The 22779-nt window shown below is 37.2% G+C and overlaps 1 protein-coding gene across 4 annotated transcripts in view; it reads left to right on the forward strand.

Annotated features, from left to right (window-relative positions):
- The window catches only part of SKA2 (spindle and kinetochore associated complex subunit 2), a 30424-nt gene extending 12637 nt beyond the window's left edge, over nucleotides 1-17787 (forward strand). For all 4 annotated transcript variants that reach the window (XM_055577484.1, XM_055577482.1, XM_055577481.1 and 1 more), the window contains 3 exons: nucleotides 5052-5138; nucleotides 12120-12296; nucleotides 17484-17787. In XM_055577484.1, coding sequence (XP_055433459.1) covers nucleotides 5052-5138; nucleotides 12120-12296; nucleotides 17484-17552 — 333 coding nt within the window. In that variant the 3' untranslated portion in view covers nucleotides 17553-17787. The remainder of the gene's footprint in view (nucleotides 1-5051; nucleotides 5139-12119; nucleotides 12297-17483) is intronic.
- The last annotated feature ends 4992 nt before the right edge of the window (nucleotides 17788-22779 follow it).

Genomic DNA, 22779 nt, shown 5'->3' on the forward strand with positions numbered 1-22779 from the left:
TATCTAAAGCCTTAAGCTGGATATAAAAACCAGTACTACAGAATGTTATATACTTGTGAAATATGGGGCATGCTCTTTAAAACTCTAAATTATTTCCTAAATTGTTCTTTTACTTATTCGTATGGTTTCTTCTGTATAACCACAGTCTGTTTCCAAGGATATCCAATTGTCAGGATGTAATTTGGTTGTCTTTGGGACTTTAACATTGATTTCCGTGGACTTTTTCTAGCTAAATTGCCTATTTTTATTTACCACTTTTGGGATTGATATAAAACTTTTCCCATTTATTTTTATTACTGAGTTAGAGCAAAACTGTGAATATGAAATATGAATGTCTTGGGCTTTAAAAAAAATTCACGTTTTATTTTAAATATTCTAATATGTCTAAAAATAAGACAGACAGCTAAAACTAATTAAATAGCAACTACACTGTTTTTCAAGGCTTCCCAGAAGCTAATTTATAACTGAGGAGAGTTGTGAATGAAGTTCAGCAATATCATTTTGTTCTATTAATGAGACACTAATGAGTTTCGGAGGCTGTCATAATTGGTTAGTAAATTTCCTACAGTGTAACTGAAAATTTTCCTGTTTATTACCAGATCCTAGAACCCTATCGATATTGTCTCTGCTGTGTAAATAGCTCTGAGTAGTGCAATATTGCTTATAGGGTTTTGGTGTTTGGGAAGAACAATGGGCATGTTGCAGAAACAATGTAGCTGAAACGGAAGCAACAGTCATTTTCGTTTAGGAATAAAATAGTAGAAGCTAGTTTTTAATACAGACATTAAAATCTGAAACTCAAATGTCAAATTTTTATATATTAGAAGAAACACTTTTCTTAATTTTAACATTTTGATAAACCTTGTTTTATTGTAGTATAATGAAATAATAGAATTTTATTGTTGGAAGGGAGTAGATTTCCAACTCATTTAATAGGAGAGACTCAGAGAGACAGAAGATACTGGAGGCCACATAACTGTTAGTGAGACCAGGGCTAGAATTTCTGCCACGTATCTCAATCCTCTTATTTTCTTTTTTTCAGTACCATACTAGCAGGTTGTATTCAGAGAGAATTTTTTAATGGACTAAGTGCAGATTTAAAACAAAAAAAAACAACTTTCCATTTAATGTTGGGTAAAGTCTTTACATTTCCCCCCGTCTGTGTGATTCTCTTTGGCTTTGATGTCATGTATAACTTTGGTCTAACTACATAAAAACAAGAGTAATGAAAATAGAAGTAGAGGGAAGTCAGTTAGACTGTCTTCTTCGTTTATAAAATGAAGGGTTCAGATGAGAGAATCTTCACTGTTTTTCTGTTTCTCAACATTGCATTGACATCCTTTTTCCTTTTTTTTTCCCCGTTTAATCTATAGCCTGGGCTTTCCTTGTGGCTCAGCTGGTAAAAAATCTTCCTGCAATGCGGGAGACCTGGGTTTGATCCCTAGGTTGGGAAGATCCCCTGGAGAAGGGAAAGGCTACCCACTCCAGTATGCTGGCCTAGAGAATTCCATGGACTGTATGGGATTGCAAAGAGTTGGACACGACTCAGCGACTTTCACTTCACAAGCCATAGACCACTGACTTGCTAATAAGTAAATACTTCCCCTAGGTATTATCACAAAATACTCTCTTCAGTTCTTCAAGGAGGGTAACATTCTACTCTCAAACTGTTGTTTTTCCTATATTTTAAAAAGAGGTTTTGGACTTAGCTGGGAGTCCAGTGGTGAAGGTCCACGCTTCCACTGCAGGGGGCACTGGTTCTATACCTGGTCTAGGATGCCCACATCCACATGCCATAAGGCGTGACCAAAAATCAAAACAAAAGGTTTTAAATTGTGGTTAAATACATATAACATAAAATTTACCATTTTAACCACTTAAAATGTGGACTCAAAATAGAACTCAGTAGCCTATGTACATTCTCATTGTGTAACCATCGCCACCATCCATCTCCAGAGCTTCATCATTGCTAAACAAACTCTGCCTATGTTAAACAATGACCCCCTATTCCCTGCACCCCCTGTCTTTAAAAATCTGTTTAAAATTCTGTTTGTTCTCTGAAATATTTTCCGAATAAAAGTATGGGCATATTACTTAAAGGGGATATGGAAAAAAATTTTAAAGACTTTTTGGAAGCAGTGATGTACATATAAATGCAGCAGTTGTGTGAAAGTGGGGAGTCCTGAATTTAAGCATTTGCTAGTTTTCCTGTTGTGTATTTTTCCACCCTATCTGATTTCAGGTTACCAGCAGGATGTCACAGAAAATGGAGCTGGAAAGACATGCAGTAGTAGCATGCAATGTATTCCTACTGTATAGATATGATAGGCCTCAAGAGCATAGATGAGTCAAATTAGTAAAACTAGGAAATTTGGGGTTTTGTGTATGTATTTTTTTTCAATAATTTAATTGTACATTTAATAATTTAATTTTTAGTGATGCTCTTGTTTAACAATTGGCTTACAAGAATTCCTAAAAATTTAGCTGGCTCCATCATGCTGTTGATTGGAAGCATACTCTTTGGTATCTTATTAAAATATAAATTACTTAAAAGAAGGAACACTTCTTTAAGGTACTATTTGGTGGTTTTTAGTACCTTGTGGGCCCCCAGGCATTATATGAAGCCATAGCTGAAACCATTCTCTTGAGGAGAAGACTTTGTAAAATGGACTATGGGATTATGCCAGTTAAATTTAAGCAGAGCTAAACTATCAAGTTGAAAAACATATAGGCTTAAGAATATCAGGTTAAGGGCTCCTAGAATAGAGATTCTATTTTAAGGTAGCCCTGGATGGAGGAACGAATCCCATAATCCTAAGAATTTTGTAGTAACTATTAGGTTAGTTTAAAACATTAGTTTTAAAATCTTTTATTTAAAGTTATGCTTTAGAATGTTGTATAAGACCTCAAATTATACATAAAGCTACAGAATTGTGGTCTATTCCAGCCATTAAATCAGGTCTTCAGTGCTTAGAGCCTTTGCTTAATTGATTTGTCCTCCTCCCACTTCCTCTCCCTACTGTCCATCCAGATGTGAAGGAAAAGTTAATTCTTGAGCATATTTTAATATGGGAAATTATACCAACAGGAATTTCTTTACATATATACATATATTAATACATATATAGTAATAGTATGCTTAAAGAAGTCTAATTATTGATAGATTTAATCATGGCAGCTAATGTAACAAGTATATAAGACAAATGAAATGCCTCTACTTTTGGAAAACATTTTAAATACTTTTTAGACAATGAACTGGAGAAGGAAATGGCAACCCACTCCAGTATTCTTGCCTGGAGAATCCCAGGGACAGAGGAGCCTGGTGGGCTTCCGTCTATGGGGTCGCACAGAGTCGGATACAACTGATGCGACTTAGCAGCAGCAGCAGCAGCAGACAAAGAACTAATACGTTTGTTTTTCTGACTCAGCAACTCCTTGACGTTAGAGATGCAAATCAGACTGATTTCTGGGAAATTTTTTAAAACAAAAACTGACTTTTTTCCCTTCTATTTCTACTCTAAAAGTTTTTGGTTGTAAAAATTGAATGTTATTAATTGAAAAGTTTTCTGATCAAATTTAGGCCAATGATGAGAAATTATTAGTGATGGAAGATTTAGTTTATCTCTTTCTGAACTTTGTTCAATAATGACAGCTTTTTGGTTGTAAAAATTGAATGTTATTAATTGAAAAGTTTTCTGATCAAATTTAGGCCAATGATGAGAAATTATTAGTGATGGAAGATTTAGTTTATCTCTTTCTGAACTTTGTTCAATAATGACAGCTTCTGACTTTAGAAGCATTTTAACTTCTGAGAACCTTTTTTTCTTATTCTACATTCCAAAGTAGAACCCTTGGTTTACTTTTTGTATAATAAAAATATCTGTATAGCACTTGTTATTAGATCTGAGAACTACTTTTTGTTGGTTTTACCCTTCCCATTAAGGCTTTACATTTTCAAGAATCAATCTTTAGTCCAGAGCTTAAGTTGACAGAAAGGTCTGAACTGTGTCCCTAAAGCAGCTCAGCTGTGGGCTAGGAATGGGAGGCCTTCCCTGAGGAAATCACATTTTACCTTTCAGAGTAAACGCAAAGGATCACGGTTGTTTCCCTGATAAATTCAAGGCAGTACATGCTTTAAGATCTTGTAAAAGATGTAGAATTCCCCCCAATTAAGAATAATTTGTAGATTATGTCACATTCAGAGATAAACCACTTTTAACAATAATATATATGCTTCCCAACTTTTCCATATGAACACACATGTATTTTACAGCCTATGGCAGTTTTCCCCCTTTTTCTCCCTTAGAAGTTTACTGCAGATCAAGGTTCCATGCTAGTACCCAGGTTAAATAAATTGTGGTTATTTGGCCTGCTGCGCCATTATTATATTATATGTAGCTTTTCATGTATAATTTATGGCTCTTTAAGCCTTCTAGTTCTGGCCTGTGTGGCACATATTTATAGTTCTTTGGTTAATAGCGTTGTAGATTGTGTTAACAGCCTGCTGCTGCTGCTGCTAAGTCGCTTCAGTCATGTCCAACTCTGCGATCCCAGAGACGGCAGCCCACCAGGTTCCCCCGTCCCTGGGATTCTCCAGGCAAGAACACTGGAGTGGGTTGCCATTTCCTTCTCCAATGCATGAAAGTGAAAAGTGAAAGTGAAGTCGCTCAGTCGTGTCCGACTCTTAGCGACCCCATGGACTGCAGCCCACCAGGCTCTTCCGTCCATGGGATTTTCCAGGCAAGAGTACTGGAGTGGGGTCCCATTGCCTTCTCTTTGTTCTGTGCTTTAACTTGAAACCACATATCCTTCCAGAGGTAGAGAAACTGCCTAATTGATGAGTGTGGTGGTAATTCCTGAAGCCATTGTTAGTTCTTAGTAGAGCATGGGTATTTCTAGATGATGGAAGTTTAATATACTTTCCTATTTTCCTATTTTCAAAATTAGTATATATGATACGAAAAATATAAAGAGAAAAGAAAGAATAGCTATAGTATCATGTTTTGTGAAACGTCTTTTGGTTCGTGAACTAAATCTGTGCTGATCTCTAGTTCCAGAAAGCTGACTCTGATCTGGACTACATTCAGTACAGGCTGGAATATGAAATCAAGACTAATTATCCTGATTCAGCAGGCAAGGTAATCTGCAAAAGAAATATCTTTTTAACAGAATATTTTATTAAAAGATTTTCTGATAGTATTTCTAATAGTAGAGTATAACAGTTACATTATTAAGGATTACATTCATAGAATCCTTTTGTGTTGGAAGTTTGGTCACAGAATATTGGAGAGATTATACTCATAGTAAAGGAAATTTGTGGTTCTTCTTTTATTTTTAACCTGTAAACAAGAATTATTGAGTCTAGATGTGTAAACAACTGTGGAAGCCTCTGAAATTGTGAAAGAATATAGATACCTTTAGGGCAGTGATTAACTAAGAGGGGAGAAATCCTATCTGTCATGATATTCTCTGAGGAAGATGATGATACATGGACTGTTTGTATAAAATTATGTACTTAGTTATTCTAAGTTTAGATTGACTAGAAATACTGTTTATAAGTCATAAAGTTGTAACTACATGTACACATGCCTATAGAGATAAAGCAGTTTTTAAGCCTTGTCTGTTAACATTAATTTAGCATGTAAAACATTAATTTATCACTTTATGGTACTTTTTTTCTCTTATAGCACTTGCTAGCAGATAAGAAATATTGTACTTTACTGTTTCTTAAAAAAATTATACAATTAAAATTTCGGGGGAATTGTGTAAATTCTCAAATTAAAATAAGATTTTAAATAAAATTGGGAAAGCACTGTGAATGTTCAGTTTTTACTGCTTACATGAAATAATGGAATGCCAGGATTCTATAGTATAGTTTTAACTATACTACCTTCTTAATTGACTTGACTTTGTCCTTCCCTCTTTTCTCTCTTACTGAAGAAAATCAACCCCGTCTGGTCAAGTGGTACCCCAAGTAATTAGCCAAAGCACTCATCTGAGTCAGTATATTTCAAGTACTATCTGGAAGACATTTCGTTTGGGGCGTCCACTTTTCTCCCACCTTCTATCTCTCATTTTTTATCACATTTCCAGTTGTTTTATTCTTCTAGAACTTTTTTTTCAAAAAACAGCTTTACTGAGCTATAATTCACATACCACAGAATTCACTCTTTTAAAGTAGATAATTTAGTGGTTTTTAGTATGTTTAGTTTATTGTAATTTTTAGCAGTTTAGTATATTGTATGGCCATCATCACAATAAATATTTGAGTATTTTCATAACCTCAAAAAGAAACCCATACCTATTAGCTGTTTCTCCCCATTAACAACCACTTCCCCCTCCCCTGGCCAGCTTCCAGCAACTATTAATCTACTTCCTGTCTCGATACTCTACAGATTTGCTGTCTGAACATTTCATATAAACGGAATCACACAATATGTGGCCTTTTATATCTGGTTTAGCATTTTATTTAAAAATTGAAATATAGTTGATTTACAGTTTTTCAGGTAGAGAGCAAAGTGATTCAGTTATACACACAAAAATATGTGTCTGTGTGTATATATAAATTTCAAATTCTTTTCCATTATAGGTTATTACAAGATATCGAGTATAGTTCCCTGTGCTATACAGTTGATCCTGTTGTTTATCTATTTTATACATAATAGTCAGTCAGTGAGTTCAGTCGCTCAGTCGTGTCCGACTCTTTGTGACCCCATGGACTGCAGCACTCCAGGCTTCCCTGTCCATCACCAGCTCCTGGAACTAGCTCAAACTCATGTCCATAGAGTCAGTGATGCCATCCAACCACCTCATCTTCTGTCGTCCCCTTTTCCTCCTCCTGCCTTCTGTCTTTTCCAGCATCAGGGTCTTATCCAGTGAGTCAGTTCTTCACATCAGGTAATCACAGTACTGGAGTTTCAGCTTGAGCATTAATCAGTCATTTGAATGAATATTCAGGACTGATTTCCTTAAAGATTGACTGGTTTGATCTTGTAGTCTAAGGGACTCTCAAGAGTCTTCTCCAACGCCACAGTTCAAAAGCATCAGTTCTTTGGTGTTCAGCTTTCTTTATAGTCCAACTCTCACATGACTACTGGAAAAACCATAGCTCTGACTAGACGGACCTTTGTCAGCAAAGTGATGTCTCTGCTATTTAATATGCTGTCTAGGTTAGTCATAGCTTTTCTTTCAAGGAGCAAGCATCTTTTAATTTTGTGGCTGCAGTCACCATCTGCAGTGATTTTGGGGTCCAAGAAAATAAAGTCTTTTACTGTTTCCGTTGTTTCCCCATCTATTTGCCATGAAGTGATGGGACCGGATGCCATGATCTTAGTTTTTTGAATGTTTTAAGCCAACTTTTTCACTCTCCTCTTTCACTATCATCAAGAGGCTCTTTAGTTCTTCTTCACTTTCTGCCATAAGGGTGGTGTCATCTCCATATCTGAGGTTATTGATATTTCTGCCTGCTATCTTGATTCCAGCTTGTGCTTCATCCAGCCCAGCGTTTCTCATGATGTACTCTGCATATAAGTTACATAAGCAGGGTGACAATATACAGCCATGAAGTACTCCTTTTCCGATTTGGAACCAGTCTGTTCCATGTCCGGTTCTAACTGTTGCTTCTTGACCTGCATACAGATTTCTCAGGAGGCAGGTAAGGTGGTCTGGTATTCCCGTCTCTGTAAGAATTTTGCACAGTTTGTTGTGATTCACACAGTCAAAGGCTTTGGCATAGTCAATAAAGCAGAAATAGAGGTTTTCCTTGAACTCTCTTGCTTTTTCGATGATCCAGCGGATTTGATCTCTGATTCCTCTGCCTTTTCTAAATCTAGCTTGAACATCTGGAAGTTCACGGTTCACGTACTGTTGAATACATAATACATACATAATAGTATGTACTGTTAATCCCAGATTCCCAGTTTATCCCTCTGTCACCCCATTTCGCCTTTGGTAAGCATAAACTGATTTTCCACATCTGTGAGTCTGTTTCTGTTTTGTAAATAACTTCATTTATTTGGAAGTTATCGACTATAGTTCCACATGTAAGTGATATTGTATGATGTTTGTCTTTCTCTGACTTCATTTAGTGTAAAAATCTACAGATGCATCCATGTTGCTGCAGATGGCATTATTTCATTCTGTTTTATAGATGAGTGGCAGTCCATTGTATACAAACACCACATCTTTATCCATTCATCTGTGGATGGACATTTAGGTTGCTTTTATGTCTTAGCTATTGTAAATAGTCAGTGAATATTGGGGTGCATTTATCTTTTCAAATTGGAGTTTTCTCCAGATATACGCCTAGGAGTGGGATTGCTGGATTATATAGTAACTATTTTTAGTTCTTTGAGGAACTTCCATACTGTTCTCCATAGTGGCTACACCAATTTACATTCCTACCAACAGTGTAGGAGGATCTTTTCTCTCCACATCCTCTCCAGCATTTATTATTTATAGACTTTTTAAGGATGGCCATTCTGACCAGTGTGAGGTGATACCTCGTTGTAGTTTTGATTTGCATTTCTCTAATAATTAGTGATGTGGAGCATCTTTTCATGTGCCTCTTGGCCATCTGTATGTCTTCTTTGCAGAAATGTCTATTTCAGTCTTCTGCCTATTTTCTAACTGGGTTTTGTTTGATATTGAGTTGTATGAGTTGTTTATCTATTTTGGCAACAATTAAGCCCTTGTTGGTCCTATTGTTTGCAAATATTTTCTCCCATTCTATAGAATGTCTGTTTGTTTTGTTTATGATTTCCTTGGCTGTACAAAAGCTAATAAGTTTGAGTAGGTACCATTTGTTTATTTTTGCTTTTATTTCCACTGACTTGGGAGACTGACCAAAGGAAACAGGGGTATGATTTTATATCAGAGAATGGTTTGCCTCTCTTCTCTTCTAGGAGTTTTATGGTGTCGTGTCTTATATTTAAGTCTTTAAGCCATGTTGAATTTATTTTTGTGTATGGTGTGAGGGAGTGTTCTAAGTTCATTGATTTACATGCAGCTGTCCAGATTTCCCAACACCACTTGCTGAAGAGACTGTCTTTTCTCTATTGTATATCACATCTTCTTTATCGATTCATCTACTGATGGACATTTAAGTTGCTTCCACGTCTTGACTATTGTAAATAGTGCTGCTGTGAACATTGGGGTGCATGTATCTTTTCAAATTAGAGTTTTCATCTTTTCTGGATATCACTTAGCATGTTTAAAGGTTCATCCTGGTTGTAGCATGTAGTACTTCATTTCTTTTTACTGCTGAATAATATTTCATTGTATGGCCATACCACATTTTCTTATTTATTTGATCAGTTAATAGTTTGGTTGTTTCCTTTTGGCTATTATGATCATATTCCCATAAGCATTCATGTATAGGTTTTTGTATGGACGTTTGATTTCATTTCACTTGGGTATATACCTAAGAGTGGAATTCCTGGGCACATGGTAACCCTATATTTAATATTTTGAGGAACTACTACATTGTTTTCCAAAGCAGTTGTACTATTATACTTTCTCAGTTTTTTGGGTTTTTTAAAAAAGTTGTAAAATATGTAAGATAAAATTCATCATTTTTTCCATTTCAAAGTGTGCAGTTTCGTGGTTTTAGTACATTTATATCATTGTGCAGCTATCACAACCATCCATCTCCAGAACTTGATTTCATCTTTCCAAATTGAAACTGCATCCATTAAATAATAACTCCCCATTTCCCCCTCTTCTGTGAACTTTACTACTCTAGTTATCTCATATACACAATTTTCCAGACTACACATTTGGTGTCATCTATTATTTCTTTGCCCCTATCAAACGTACTACTAAGTTTTCTTAACTTTTCTTTAATAATATCGCTTTTCTGTCCTTTTCCGACTTCTACTTTTCTACCTCTACTGCTCATGGTGTAGTCTTGATCACTATTTGTAGAATTAAGTCTTTAAATTAGATTTTTTGTTCTGATTCATTCCTGTTAGAATTATCTTTATTTATCATTTCCATCATCAAAAGCTTAGCAAAAAATCTCCAAGGAAGAAAGGAGTAGAGGGCCATGAACTGAGCCTCTGCCTGTAGCCATAAGGTAGGGTCCACAAAGGAAATATTTGAATAGTGAGACAATAATCAAGATAGTATAGTTCTGTGCAAATCAAGAGTTCATTTTAAGGTTAGAATAGGAAGGAAATAAGGAGAGTCAAAAGGAGGGATATCAAAATGACAGGGCAAGTCTGACTTTTTGATTGTTATAGGGTGTGGAAAGACGGTAACCCTCCTAACTATTGGTGGGAATGTAAATTGGTACAGTCACTATGGAGAACAGTATGGATGTTGCTTAATAAACTAAGAGTAGATCTCCCATATGACCCTGCAATCCCACTCCTGGGCCTATGTCCAGAGAAAAACATAATCCAAAGGATACATGCACCCCTGGGTTCATTGCAGCACTCTTTACAATAGTCAAGACAGAAGCAACCAAAATGCCCATGGACAGAGGAATGGATAAAGAAGATATGGTACATACATACAATAGAATATTACTTGGCCATCAAGAAGAATGAAATAATGCTATTTGCAGCAACATGGATGGACCTAGAGATTGTCGTATTGAGGGAAGTAAGTCAGAGAAGAAGAAATATCCAATGACATCCCTTATATATGGAATCTAAAAAGACATAAGTGAACTTATTTACAAAACATAAACAGATACACAGACTTAGAGAACAAACTTATGGTTGCCAAGGGGAAGGATGGGCAGAAGGGATGGTTAGGGAGTTTGGAATGGACTTGTATACACTGCTATGTTTAAAATGGATAACCCACAAGGACCTACTGTATAGCACATGAAACTCTGCTCAGTGTTATGTGTCAGCCTGGATGGGTGGGGGGCGTTTGGGGGTAGAATGGATACATGTATGTGTATGACTGTTCACCGGAAATTATGACAACATTGTTAATTGGCTGTACCCCAATAGGAAATAAAACGTTTAAAAAATTTATAGGACAGGTCTGACTTTTTGATTGTTTAAAATAATTTGGCAAAGGATTAGTCTATTGGCTATTAAACTGAGGAGGTATATTATTATAGGACCTAGAAGGTTGGTGGCAAATGGAGTAAGAAAAATGACACTAGTTTTGAAGCAGGAGTCAAGAGGAGTTATTTTCCCCTCATTGTAGGGACAATCTATGTATACTGGAAGTCTGTATAAAGGGAAATATGAAAAGGTTATTGAAATATAGGAATGTTAAGTTTCTGGAGGATATGGGGAGGAGACAATAATAGTGGTAGTGTTAGGAGCTGAGTAAGGATCAGACTAGATGTTTTCATTTTCAAGTGAAAAGGCAGGAATAGAAACTCCCAGGTGTTTTCTGTCTTCTCAGTAAAGTAGTTGGGGTGAGATATTCTGCCAAGAATGAGTGGATGGGAACTGGTAGGAATGGAGAAAGTTTGGAACACCTAGTATTGGAGAGCTTGCTAAAGAACCACGAAGGAATGAGAAGAATCATTAAGTGGCAGAAACATCACTTTTGAACTGTCACAGTTGAAATGTCTTTTATGGAACAGTGGTTATTTACATTGAAAATTAATTTGAAAAACTAACATAATTTATAAACACAGTTGCTTGAGTTGGCATGCATTTTGTATAGTGAGGTACGCCTTGAATTGGTACTCATACATACTTTAGCCCTGTGACACTGTATTTAAGAATTTTATGATAAGTGGTTTCAAGTTGTCTTTTCTATAAGAACAAATCAAAATAGTTCCTTCAGTACCTTCTGAATAACATTTAGGATTGTGTCTTAGAAGTACTGTGTAATTATTATGAACTATACATCAAATATTATGTATCTAATGTAACATTATTTGCTGTTTAATATTGCTATTTTGTGTGTGTGTGTATGTGAGAAGGGTTATTTCTGTACCTAGGCTTTAAATTCCTTGAGAATAGTATCTAGGTCTTATACTTCTCTCTTTCTTCCCCTCCTCCCATTCTGTCACATAGTTGCATAATTTTTTATAGTGTTCTATTAAATGGATGGTAGTATGTGTTGTATATATTTTAATTCTAAAAATAAGCCTTATTTTTCCTTTCCAGATTTAATATATATTAATTTTTTTCCTAATGTAGAAAAATCCAGTTACACTTTTAAAGGAATTGTCAGCAATAAAGTCTCGATATCAAACTTTGCATGTTCGCTTTAAACCAATTGCTGTGGAGCAGAAAGAGACTAAGAGCCGCATTTGTGCTACTTTCAATAAGACTATGACCTTGATACAAGAACTGCAAAAGGAAACAGACCTGGAGGTAATGCTTTCTGTTGATTGGCTGGATTTGTAGAATTTTAATTCTGAATTTCTCATTGAAAGATAAATCCCCACTAACTCTCATTTTGAAATTCAGCAGTGTGAACTATTGATAAAGAATGAGATTTTCTTGATTCCCTGAAGTGTAAGATCTCGTATCTCCTTTTAAGATGAGCATGTGGAATTGACATGGTTAGTGAAGGGGCATGCTTTCTTGGATTATGTAGCAACAGCAGAAGAAAAAACTTGCTAACATTATATCTATCAGTTCTGCTGGTTCCTATAAGAACTAATGAGACTGAGAAATCTAGAAAGCATCTATTCCAGTGACTGTTCATTCTCCTTTTCTTCAGTTGGGATGATTAGCTTGGGTAGGCCTAACCTTAATTTCTGGTCCTTCATTCTCCACCCTCTTCTCATCTAGTATAAGAATCTTTCTAATTGTGAGCCTCTGTCACTGATGTGTAAAACTCTACAGACATGTTAGAGTAGGAAAAAGAATATGAGCTATTAACCTAGGCACTAAGATCTTGAACAGCCAATTGAAGAGATTGGTAGCATTTTCATTTACTATTAAGCAAAGTTGGGGGCTTTTGAAAGAAAAGATAGCTTAATGTAGATGAAATCATCAGATCAGATCAGATCAGTCGCTCAGTCGTGTCCTCTCTTTGCGACCCCATGAATCGTAGCATGCCAGGCCTCCCTGTCCATCACCAACTCCCAGAGTTCATTGAGACTCAACGTCCATCGAGTCAGTGATGCCATCCAGCCATATCATCCTCTGTTGTCCCCTTCTCCTCCCGCCCCCCAATCTCTCCCAGCATCAGAGTCTTTTCCAATGAGTCAACTCTTCGCATGAGATGGCCAAAGTACTGGAGTTTCAGCTTTAGCATCATTCTTTCCAAAGAAATCCCAGGGCTGATCTCCTTCAGAATGGACTGGTTGGATCTCCTTGCAGTCCAAGGGACTCTCAAGAGTCTTCTCCAACACCACAGTTCAAAAGCATCAATTCTTCAGCGCTCAGCCTTCTTCACAGTCCAACTCTCACATCCATACATGACCACAGGAAAAACCATAGCCTTGACTAGACGAACCTTTGTTGGCAAAGTAATGTCTCTGCTTTTGAATATGCTGTCTAGGTTGGTCATAACTTTCCTTCCAAGGAGTAAGCGTCTTTTAATTTCATGGCTGCAGTCACCATCTGTAGTGATTTTGGAGCCCAGAAAAGTAAAGTCTGACACTGTTTCCACTGTTTCCCCATCTATTTCCCATGAAGTGGTGGGACCGGATGCCATGATGTTCGTTTTCTGAATGTTGAGCTTTAAGCCAACTTTTTCACTTTCCACTTTCACTTTCATCAAGAGGCTTTTGAGTTCCTCTTCAGTTTCTGCCATAAGGGTGGTGTCATCTGCATATCTGAGGTTATTGGTATTTCTCCCGGCAATCTTGATTCCAGTTTGTGTTTCTTCCAGTCCAGTGTTTCTCATGATGAAATCATAGAGTTGAATTTAATTATCTGGACAAAAGATGTCCAATAGGTTTTAATTTCTGGTGCTTACTCCAGTCAGTTAATTGGTAATAACTGCTTAGAATGCTGTTTAAGGAGCTGTGTCTAGGCATGGCTAAAAAGTTATCTGCTGTGGAGTGTTGATAGGAGCAGCATACGTGGTATTTATTTGCCAAGTAGGAACTAAATTATGGCTTAAGATATTTGAATTATGGGCTTTGTAACTCTCAAAGGTGGATTAGATCAAGAATTCTTTGTATTACCAATGGAAGAAAAGAGAACAGTGCCTGGTTAAAATCATAAAGTGAGGTCATAAATGTATCTGTCATGGAGAAATGAATAGTGCGAGAGGGGAGAGCAGTGAAAAGGGCACAGAGGGAATAGAGAGTAGGCATTTAAACAGTATGGGTGGTGTTTTGTCACCTGCTAATTAATAAAATGCAAAAAGGAAGTATGTATGTGATAAGCTTTTATAAATAAAACCAAGTCACATATTCTTCATTGTATGTGATCAGAACTTGACAATAGAAGTCCATAAATTTGTTCCCAGGAAACAAATCTTGAAGAGAGATTAAGTGTAGTTCTGAATGTACACATCAACATGTATGTATAGAAATCCATGAATTAATTGGCTCATGGTAAATTTGGGTGACTGAACAAAGAGAAAAATGATTTTTTGAATACTTACTAAAAATCGTTTTCATTGGATACAATAAATAGATGGCATATTTCTGAGATTAAAAAAAGTGGTACAGAAAAGTAGTAATGATATTGACGTATATTAGTCACTCAGTTGTGTCCAACTCTTTGCAACCCCATGGACGATAGTGTGCCAGGCTCCTCTGTCCATGGATTCTTCAGGTAAGAACTGGAGTGGGTTCCCATTTCCTTCTCCAGGGGATTTTCCCAATCCAGGAATCAAACCCCCTTCTCCTGCATTGAAGGCAGATTCTTCACCTTCTGAGCCAGGGATGTCAAATCATTTGAGTATCTGTAAAGGTTTTCATTTAGTTATCTGAAGTGAGCAATAATTATATCAAAGGTAGAAAGCTAAGGGAACTTTTTCATTTTGGATCAGATAATGACAAAAAGGAGAAATGGAGACTTCCTGGCAGTCCAGTGGTTAAGACTCTTCACTTCCAGTACAGGGGCTGCAGGTTCAGTTCCTGGTTGGGGAGTTGGATATGGTTGGTCTTGGGCCTACTAGTTTAAAAATGAGATAGTATTAATAGTAGAAAGTTCAGAGAAAATTTTTATGATTGAAATGTGGAAAAGGGAAGGGCATCTATAAAGAGTTATATAACCATAATTATATGGCTCAAATAGTTCTATGAGCCCAGAGTTTAAAGAACATGTAAAGGAATTTCATGTATAAAAGAGGTATATTAGACATAGGGTCAGAACTGTGAGAACAGTTAAGAAATCCAAAGGATTTTCAGCTGAGGATTCTGAAAATTTCTAGAGTAACCGAATGGGCTTTTACAATTATTTGGGGAACATGAAGAACAAGAAAGGGATGTCTACTTAGAGCAAATGGTACATTGTTTATAAACAACAGAATGCAAACAGAAAGTAAAACTCTTCTATTATCTTGCTATGATTTTTATCAAGGTGAGTGGTTTTTCATTTGGAAGGGCAGAAAATATATATTTGAATTGATAATACTAAAAAATAAAAAAACTTGATAATAATAAATAGGGAGATTAGAACAGAAAAGGAGGTTGATGGTAGGGAATACATATTAATTTCCTGATCTTTTTAGTTGCTATTAAGACACTGACGTTTAAATATAGTTAGTTGTAAAGGTGACTATCAAAAGAAGAAAGGACCAAATTTGTTCCAAATAAAAAATAGCAAAACGGTCCCCCCACCAAACAAAAATATAGCAATAAATAGAAAATTCAAAATGCATTAAAGATAGAATGTATGTTATTCCATCAAAGCTCTGAAACATTTGTATTAAAGAAGAAAAATTTCTTATGTATTTTAGAATAGTTAATTCCTGGAAAAACTCTTTGAAGTTTTATTAAACAGATGGTCTGAAATCTCTTGAATTTCAGAGATCACAAAGAAAAACATGGAATCATGGAGAACAAAGTCTTGCCAGAATAATATCATTTCCTGTTTTTCAGATAGAAGAGGGAAATTTTGTCACTATTTGAGTTGCAGTAAGTGTTTTTGTTTTATCCATGTGAACGTTTTGGGCAAATGGTTGGCTTGAGGAGCCAAACCAGGTGGGGTCTGCAATAGCAACATGTGGCTGTATATTAATGAATTAAAATTAAAAGTAATTAAATGAATACAGTCCTTCATCAATGCAGATACAGAATATACCCAGGATCACAGAAAGGTCTATTGGACAGCGTCGCGCTGGAGATTCTGATTCTGTGGGTATGAGGTGTTCCCGATTTGACAGTCTCTCTAGAGATGACCTATATAGTTAGGCAGATTTGTAACCATGTGAGTGATTCTTCAAGTCCTACCTCCTGTTATTTCCTCATTAACTCTTTGTTTCAGCTAGCCTATTTGTGGGTGCTCTGTGAAAGCCCCTTACAACTGCCCTTTGGCTTCTCTTCTCCTGTTTGGTTTTGCTGCTCTTACCCGCTTTTGTGGATTTGGTTCGTTGATTGTTTTCTCAGCATGTTCTCCCTTCCTGTGTAAGAGATTACTGACTCTCTTGAGATGTGTGCTATTCCTCAGACTCAAGCCTGAGGTAAAAGTGGCGCTATCCTTAGCTTCAGGGATGTGCCTGATTGGCAAGGGGAACGGATTTTCCTTTAACTAACATTGGGTCAGGAATGGGTTTGTAACCCAAATGATATGTGAGGAGGGGGAGTCTGGAAATAGGAAATTAGCAAGAGTTTCCTCACTGCTGAGAAACCCCTGGGGAGAGAAAGCTTTACTTGTTCTAAACATTGTATATAGATGTGATACCTGGAGTCACTTTCCTGTCAGCCTGAGAATAAAGGATATCAGAGCTGTTAGATGGAAAAAACCTGAGTCCTTACATTGTTGAGCTGCTTCATAAACCAGCCCTGAAACCTGCCCTTTTGTACTTAATGTGCAGTGATAATGCATTTTATTTATCCATTTTCATATGCGTCTCTGTTACTTGCAGATAAAAGCATCTTAATTATCCTTCAAAATTTAACCCGAGTCTCTACTTCTGAAGAAACTTCCAGACTATTTTTTTTTCACACTTCTTTTTCAAAATACTTTTTGAATATGTTCAGATGTGACTTCTTTGGTTCTGTTACAGTCCTTAAATTGTTTGATTTCTTTGTCTTGTTTCTTCAATTTAATTGAGTTCCTCGGAAACTCAATTATCAAAGTAACTTGTATGTACGTAGCTAATATGTATTTTTTCCTTGCCTTTATAAATTTGTCATTATATACCTAGTGTGAACTTGTGGAAACATTTATTGGTGTTACAAAGCAGAAATTAGTATAACAGCCTTTAAAGATTTTATTTAACTTTTAAAAAATTTATCTTATTGAAGTATAGTTGATTTACAATGTGTTAATTTTTGCTCTGCAGCAAAGTGATTCAGTCTTATTCTTTTTTTCATATTCTTTTCCATGATTTACCACAGGATACTGAATATAGTTCCCTGTGCTATATAGTAGGACTTTGTTCTTTTAAGCTTTTCTGAAATAAAGATTTTGTCATTTGTTTTCTAGTTGTTACCACTGACTGAAGAAGAGAAAACTGCAGCAGAGCAATTAAGAGCTTACATGTCAGACTTATGAGGAAGAAATGGACTTGCCAAAAGGAACTCTAATGGGGAAGAAATCAATCCCAGAAATTTAGGAAGATGTCTTGTTAACGTTGATGACTATTGGTCGGGAGATGACAAAGGAGATTTGGCTTGGGTGACTGGATAGTGACGCCTTCCACAGAAGAGGGGGATGCAAGAGAAGGGCAGATATTGTATTAATAAAGTTCAGCCAAAGGGGCAGATTGTAAATAAAGAGATTTTAAAAATATATGCACACATGCTTAGTAATTTCAGGCAAGGAAGTCCCAACAGCATTTTGTATCTGTTTCTGTATAACTGGGATAACACAGATGTCCTGACTGACCTATTGCAAAAGAATATTACGTACTATCAGTCAGATGTGAATGAACATGCTTGGGAAATTAAAGGTTAGAAAAATATTTGTACTATATTATACATATGTAAATAATTTTATTGTTGAAAATTCTGATCGCAGATGTGGTCACCTTATTGGTGAGACTGCTAATATGTGACTTAACAGTCTCCCACAATACCTAACTTAGTAGAAAGCTGGCTTTTCTGTGACAGCTTCACTTTTATTTTTGTCCTGTTCCTTCTGCCTGCCAATGTTGAGCGTGAGCTCTGCTTTCTAATGCTGTTTCTGATTGTCCCTGTCACATTTCAGGGACCTGAAATATACCTTTGTTCTCCTCTAGTCTGCATTACTGTACTTGTTCAGTTCATTCTACTGTAAATCTCTATATATGAACCTTCAAGTTGTGAGCGTTCAAAGACGTAAACGTGTGTTTTCCCCTCAAATCACATAAGTTAACTCTGTGTGAGGAGGCACTGTTGGGTTTTGAGGCACAGGCCCCGATGTAGGATGGAACATGAAGGTTGCAGCAGCCATTCAGAATGTAATCCAGTGCTACCGTGGCATCTATGATGAGGAAAAAAGAGCTACCACTCAGACATCACTGGATTGTTTTTCAAGAAGGTAGACAGAATTGAATCCAGCAAGGAACCAGAACCTGTGCCATCAACTGCAGGTATGGAATCGCAGCTTGCCCTGTCTCCTGTTGCTGATGCCCCTCCAGCTCTACCATCTCCCACCTCCCCTCCCTCTCCAGTCAGTAACTCTTCTTGCCCGTTCACTCGATGCCAGCCCCTGTTGTCCTGTACTACTGTGCTTTTCAAGATACTGTACTTTCAGATTAAAAATGTTTTATTTCTTTGTGTTTGTTCCATATGTATTATTTGTGTGAAAACTATTATCAACCTATTACAGTACAGTACTGTATAGCTGACCGTGTTAGCTGGGCACCTAGGCTAACTTTGTTGGACTTAACAAAGAAGCTGGACTTAAGGAACGCACTCTCAGAATGTAACTTGCTCATATGTAGGGGACCTACTGTATGTGAAAGCTAAGAAACTGAAATGAGAGGATCGTTGCAACTGTTTACCAGTTTTGTGTGTATGTGTGCGCCAGTGTCCCTATTTTATTTTATTTTTTAAATGGTAAGTATGGTATACACTAGGAGGTCAAGTTACCAATAAATTATCACTGTTAATGTTCTGGGAAATGCTGGAAGCTATGCTAAAAAGTTGAGAGGAGAAGCAGATATTGGAGATGTAAAAGCAGGTTTTAAATTCTAGCTGTACAAGCCTGAGCAAATCACTTAACGTGTGTGTGTAAGGATGATTGGAAGTACAATGAGATGGTGAAGTATTAAGTTTTGATATTTGGTTTAATTCAATACATATTTCCATATATGTAATAAAAACAAGATATTGAAAGACCAGGAAAAGTGAATCAAATGTTAATTTGCAGGTTATAGAATTATACTTTTATGTAAATAAGAATTTTTTCTGTTATGTTATTAACAAAATTATAATAGCTGACAAACAGGGTTGGAAGAGTAGCTTCAGTTAAAATTGTCTATTCTGAATATTTGGAGAACAGAAACTACCCTAACCTTTAAATTACAAATAAGTCACACTTCAGTAACATATACTACTCTTCTTCAGTACTCAGGCAAGTAATATTGAGGAAATTCCTGTCATGTTATGACTCTGGGATGCGATGTTGATTGGTGGGACTGAAAAATGGTGGTATCACAAAGAGGTCTTAACAAGTTACTGGAGTTAAAGTGTTTTGCTTGCGATCAGGGGGGAAAAAACAACAACAACGATGTTTTTCCTTTGACTTCCTTCACAAGTTACCTTAAAATGTTGGTTCTTCCCCTCATCCCTCTTAAAATTGTTTTCTCTGCACTTTATATATTGATTTATTTCCCAGGGTTCATTTATTGCCTCTTTGGGGAATGATTTCCAAGTATAACTTATTCCACTAGAAGTGAAAGTGTTAGTTGATCAGTCGTATTTGACTCTTTGCAACCCCATGGACTGTAGTCAGCTAGGCTCCTCTGTCCATGGAATTCTCTGGGCAAGAATACTGGAGTGGGTAGCCATTCCCTTCTCCAGGGGATCTTCCTGACCTAAGGATCAAACCTGAGTCTACTATATTGCAGGTGGATTCTTTACTGTCTGAGCCACCAAGCAGGCCTAGATCCAAATTTCCAGTAAAAACCTTGACCTGAATATTCAAATTGAATGTGTCCAGAATACTTAACTGACTTTATTTTGTTAATAGCCACTATTCTGTTAGGTGGAATTAAGGTTTGCATCCATTTCTTTATATTCTTAGTTAATCTGTAACTTTTTAGATGTTTATTGTATACAACATTCATTTTACCTTCACTCGTCTACCGAGTTTAGACCATTATTATTTCTCATCTGGATGATTGTTTTCTCTTATGTGACTATTCTCTTAGGGCTTCCTTGGTGGCTCAGACAGTAAAGTTTTTGCCCGCAGTGCGTGAGACCTGGGTTCAATCCCGGGGTTGGGAAGATCTCCTGGGGAAAGGCATGGCCACCCACTCCAGTATTCCTGCCTGGAGAATCCCCATGGACAGAGGAGCCTGGCGGGCCATAGTCCATGGGATCACAAAGAGTAGGACATGACTGAGCAACTAAGAACAGCACACATGTAACTATTAGTCTTTTTATGCCCTAAGTATTAGGTTGTATTTTAAATACAACTTTAAGAAATTAAAAAAATAAAAGTATGCCTATTCTCCCAGTTGCAACTTTTTCAGATGTTTCTATAATATATATACAAATCAAAAATCATTTTTAAACAAAAATAGGCTGACAGCTTACACTGTACTGTAGCTGCACTTAGTCTTTTTTCATTTTAAATATATCTTCATGTCACATCTGCTGTTCTTTTGAGCAGCTGTATATATGAATTTACCATAATTTTTTTTCACCAGTTCCTCACTGACAGGCATTTAAGCTGGCCCCGGTAAAGAATCCGCTTGCAGTGTAGGAGACACTAGGGACTTGGGTTCCATCCCTAGGTTGGGAAGATCCCCTGGAGGAAGAAATGGCAACCCATTCCAGTATTCTTGCCTGGAAAACTCCATAGACAGGAGTTTTCACAGACTGACAAACTACAGTCCATGGGGGTCACAAACAGTCAGACTTGACTGAGCATGCACACTACAACAGACAAATTAGGAGATGGGGGAAAGGGGGAAAAGAGGAGGATGGCAAGGTATGCCCTTAAGATCAGATCAGTCGCTCAGTCGTGTCCGACTCTTTGCGACCCCATGAATGGCAGCACACCAGGCCTCCCTGTCCATCACCAACTCCCGGAGTTCACCCAGACTCACATCCATCGAGTCAGTGATGCCATCCAGTCATCTCATCCTCTGTCGTGCCCTTCTCCTCCTGCCCCCAATCCCTCCCAGCATCAAAGTCTTTTCCAATGAGTCAACTCTTGGCATGAGGTGGCCAAAGTACTGGAGTTTCAGCTTTAGCATCATTCCTTCCCTTAAGGAATTCTAATAGAGCTGACCACAGGTTTCCCAACCACACAGGGTAGTTGAGTATCCTCCCAGCCAAGTTTTCTTCTTGCTTAAGTGAGCCAGTAGCTGACTTTGCCAACAAGCAATGACCCCTCATTAGTTGTTCAGGTTTTCTAATTTTCCACTATTGAGAACTATTACAATTAATCTTAAACAGTTTGGGGCTCTTGGGCACATACATCTATTAGCACAAGAACCTATTTTAATATTTATCATAGATTGTAATTTGTCTTGTTTGCTTTCTGCTCTACAGGGTTGCAAAGACCCCTTCTCATTACTCTGAATCCCAAGTAATATAATACTGTGTCCTACAAGTTTTTTCCCCCACAGGTGCACATATAGTTTATTAATGATTACATTTTGAAGCCAGCCATTTTGATCCAGTATTTAAATAAACTATTTAATATTAAAGCATTTTTAAAATTTGAGGTAAAAACCATTATTAAAATGTTCAATAGAAGGCATTTAAGTATAAAAGATGTGCAACTATCACCTCTATGTAGTTCCAAGGCCATAAATAATTTTTGGTGAAAGGATTTTTCAAGCACAATTATTCCTAAATTATATCTTTGTCCATGGCTCCTGCCATTAAAGAAAAAATTGTTATGCCCACTACTTAAAAGAAAGTCCAAATGCCTTGATATTTAACAACTTCCTAAATTATTGCTGATTCTGTTCAGGTGCATTCAGTTAGGTTAAGTGTTAACAGTTTGCAAGAAACTGGAAAGGAACATTTTAGTTCAAATGAAGGATTTTATGTATATCCTTTGTCTCATACCTTCAATTCCTGCAATCTTTCAACATTTTTTACCTAGAAAACTGTAGAAAGGGGACGCCGATACAGGAAAGCTGAACGCAGGTGAAACCCTTGCACTTTCCAGTCTTAAGGCGCTAGCTCACCTTAAGCCCCAAGCAATGCAGGGCGGCAGTGGTTGCATGGGGGAGTCTGCCGGCTACACAATACAAGGTCCCATCTTCCCACGCCCGACACTGAAATTACCGCTCCGGGCTTCACTATCTGGAGCTTTGCTTCAGTAGTTAGGGCGGAAGTCCTAAAAATCAGAATCTAGGTTTGCTCCTCGACCAAGAATCACCAGCCACGAGTCCTCTACACCACGGTTTTGCAAACTGCAGCCACAAGCCACCTGCAGCCCAATCAGCAAGGGTAGTAGAAAGACGCTGATTTCGTGGAGCCCCACCCTAGAACCCGAAAACCTAGGGGTGTGGCTCCGGAGTCTGCATTTCCCCCAAGCCCTCCAAGTGGCTCCCGCCTTTGGCGCTCAGAAGTTAAAGAGTGGGGCCCCGCCCATCCCCGAGCGGGGCGGG

Source organism: Bubalus kerabau, chromosome 4 (genome assembly GCF_029407905.1).
Source record: "Bubalus kerabau isolate K-KA32 ecotype Philippines breed swamp buffalo chromosome 4, PCC_UOA_SB_1v2, whole genome shotgun sequence".
Classification (NCBI taxonomy): domain Eukaryota; kingdom Metazoa; phylum Chordata; class Mammalia; order Artiodactyla; family Bovidae; genus Bubalus; species Bubalus kerabau.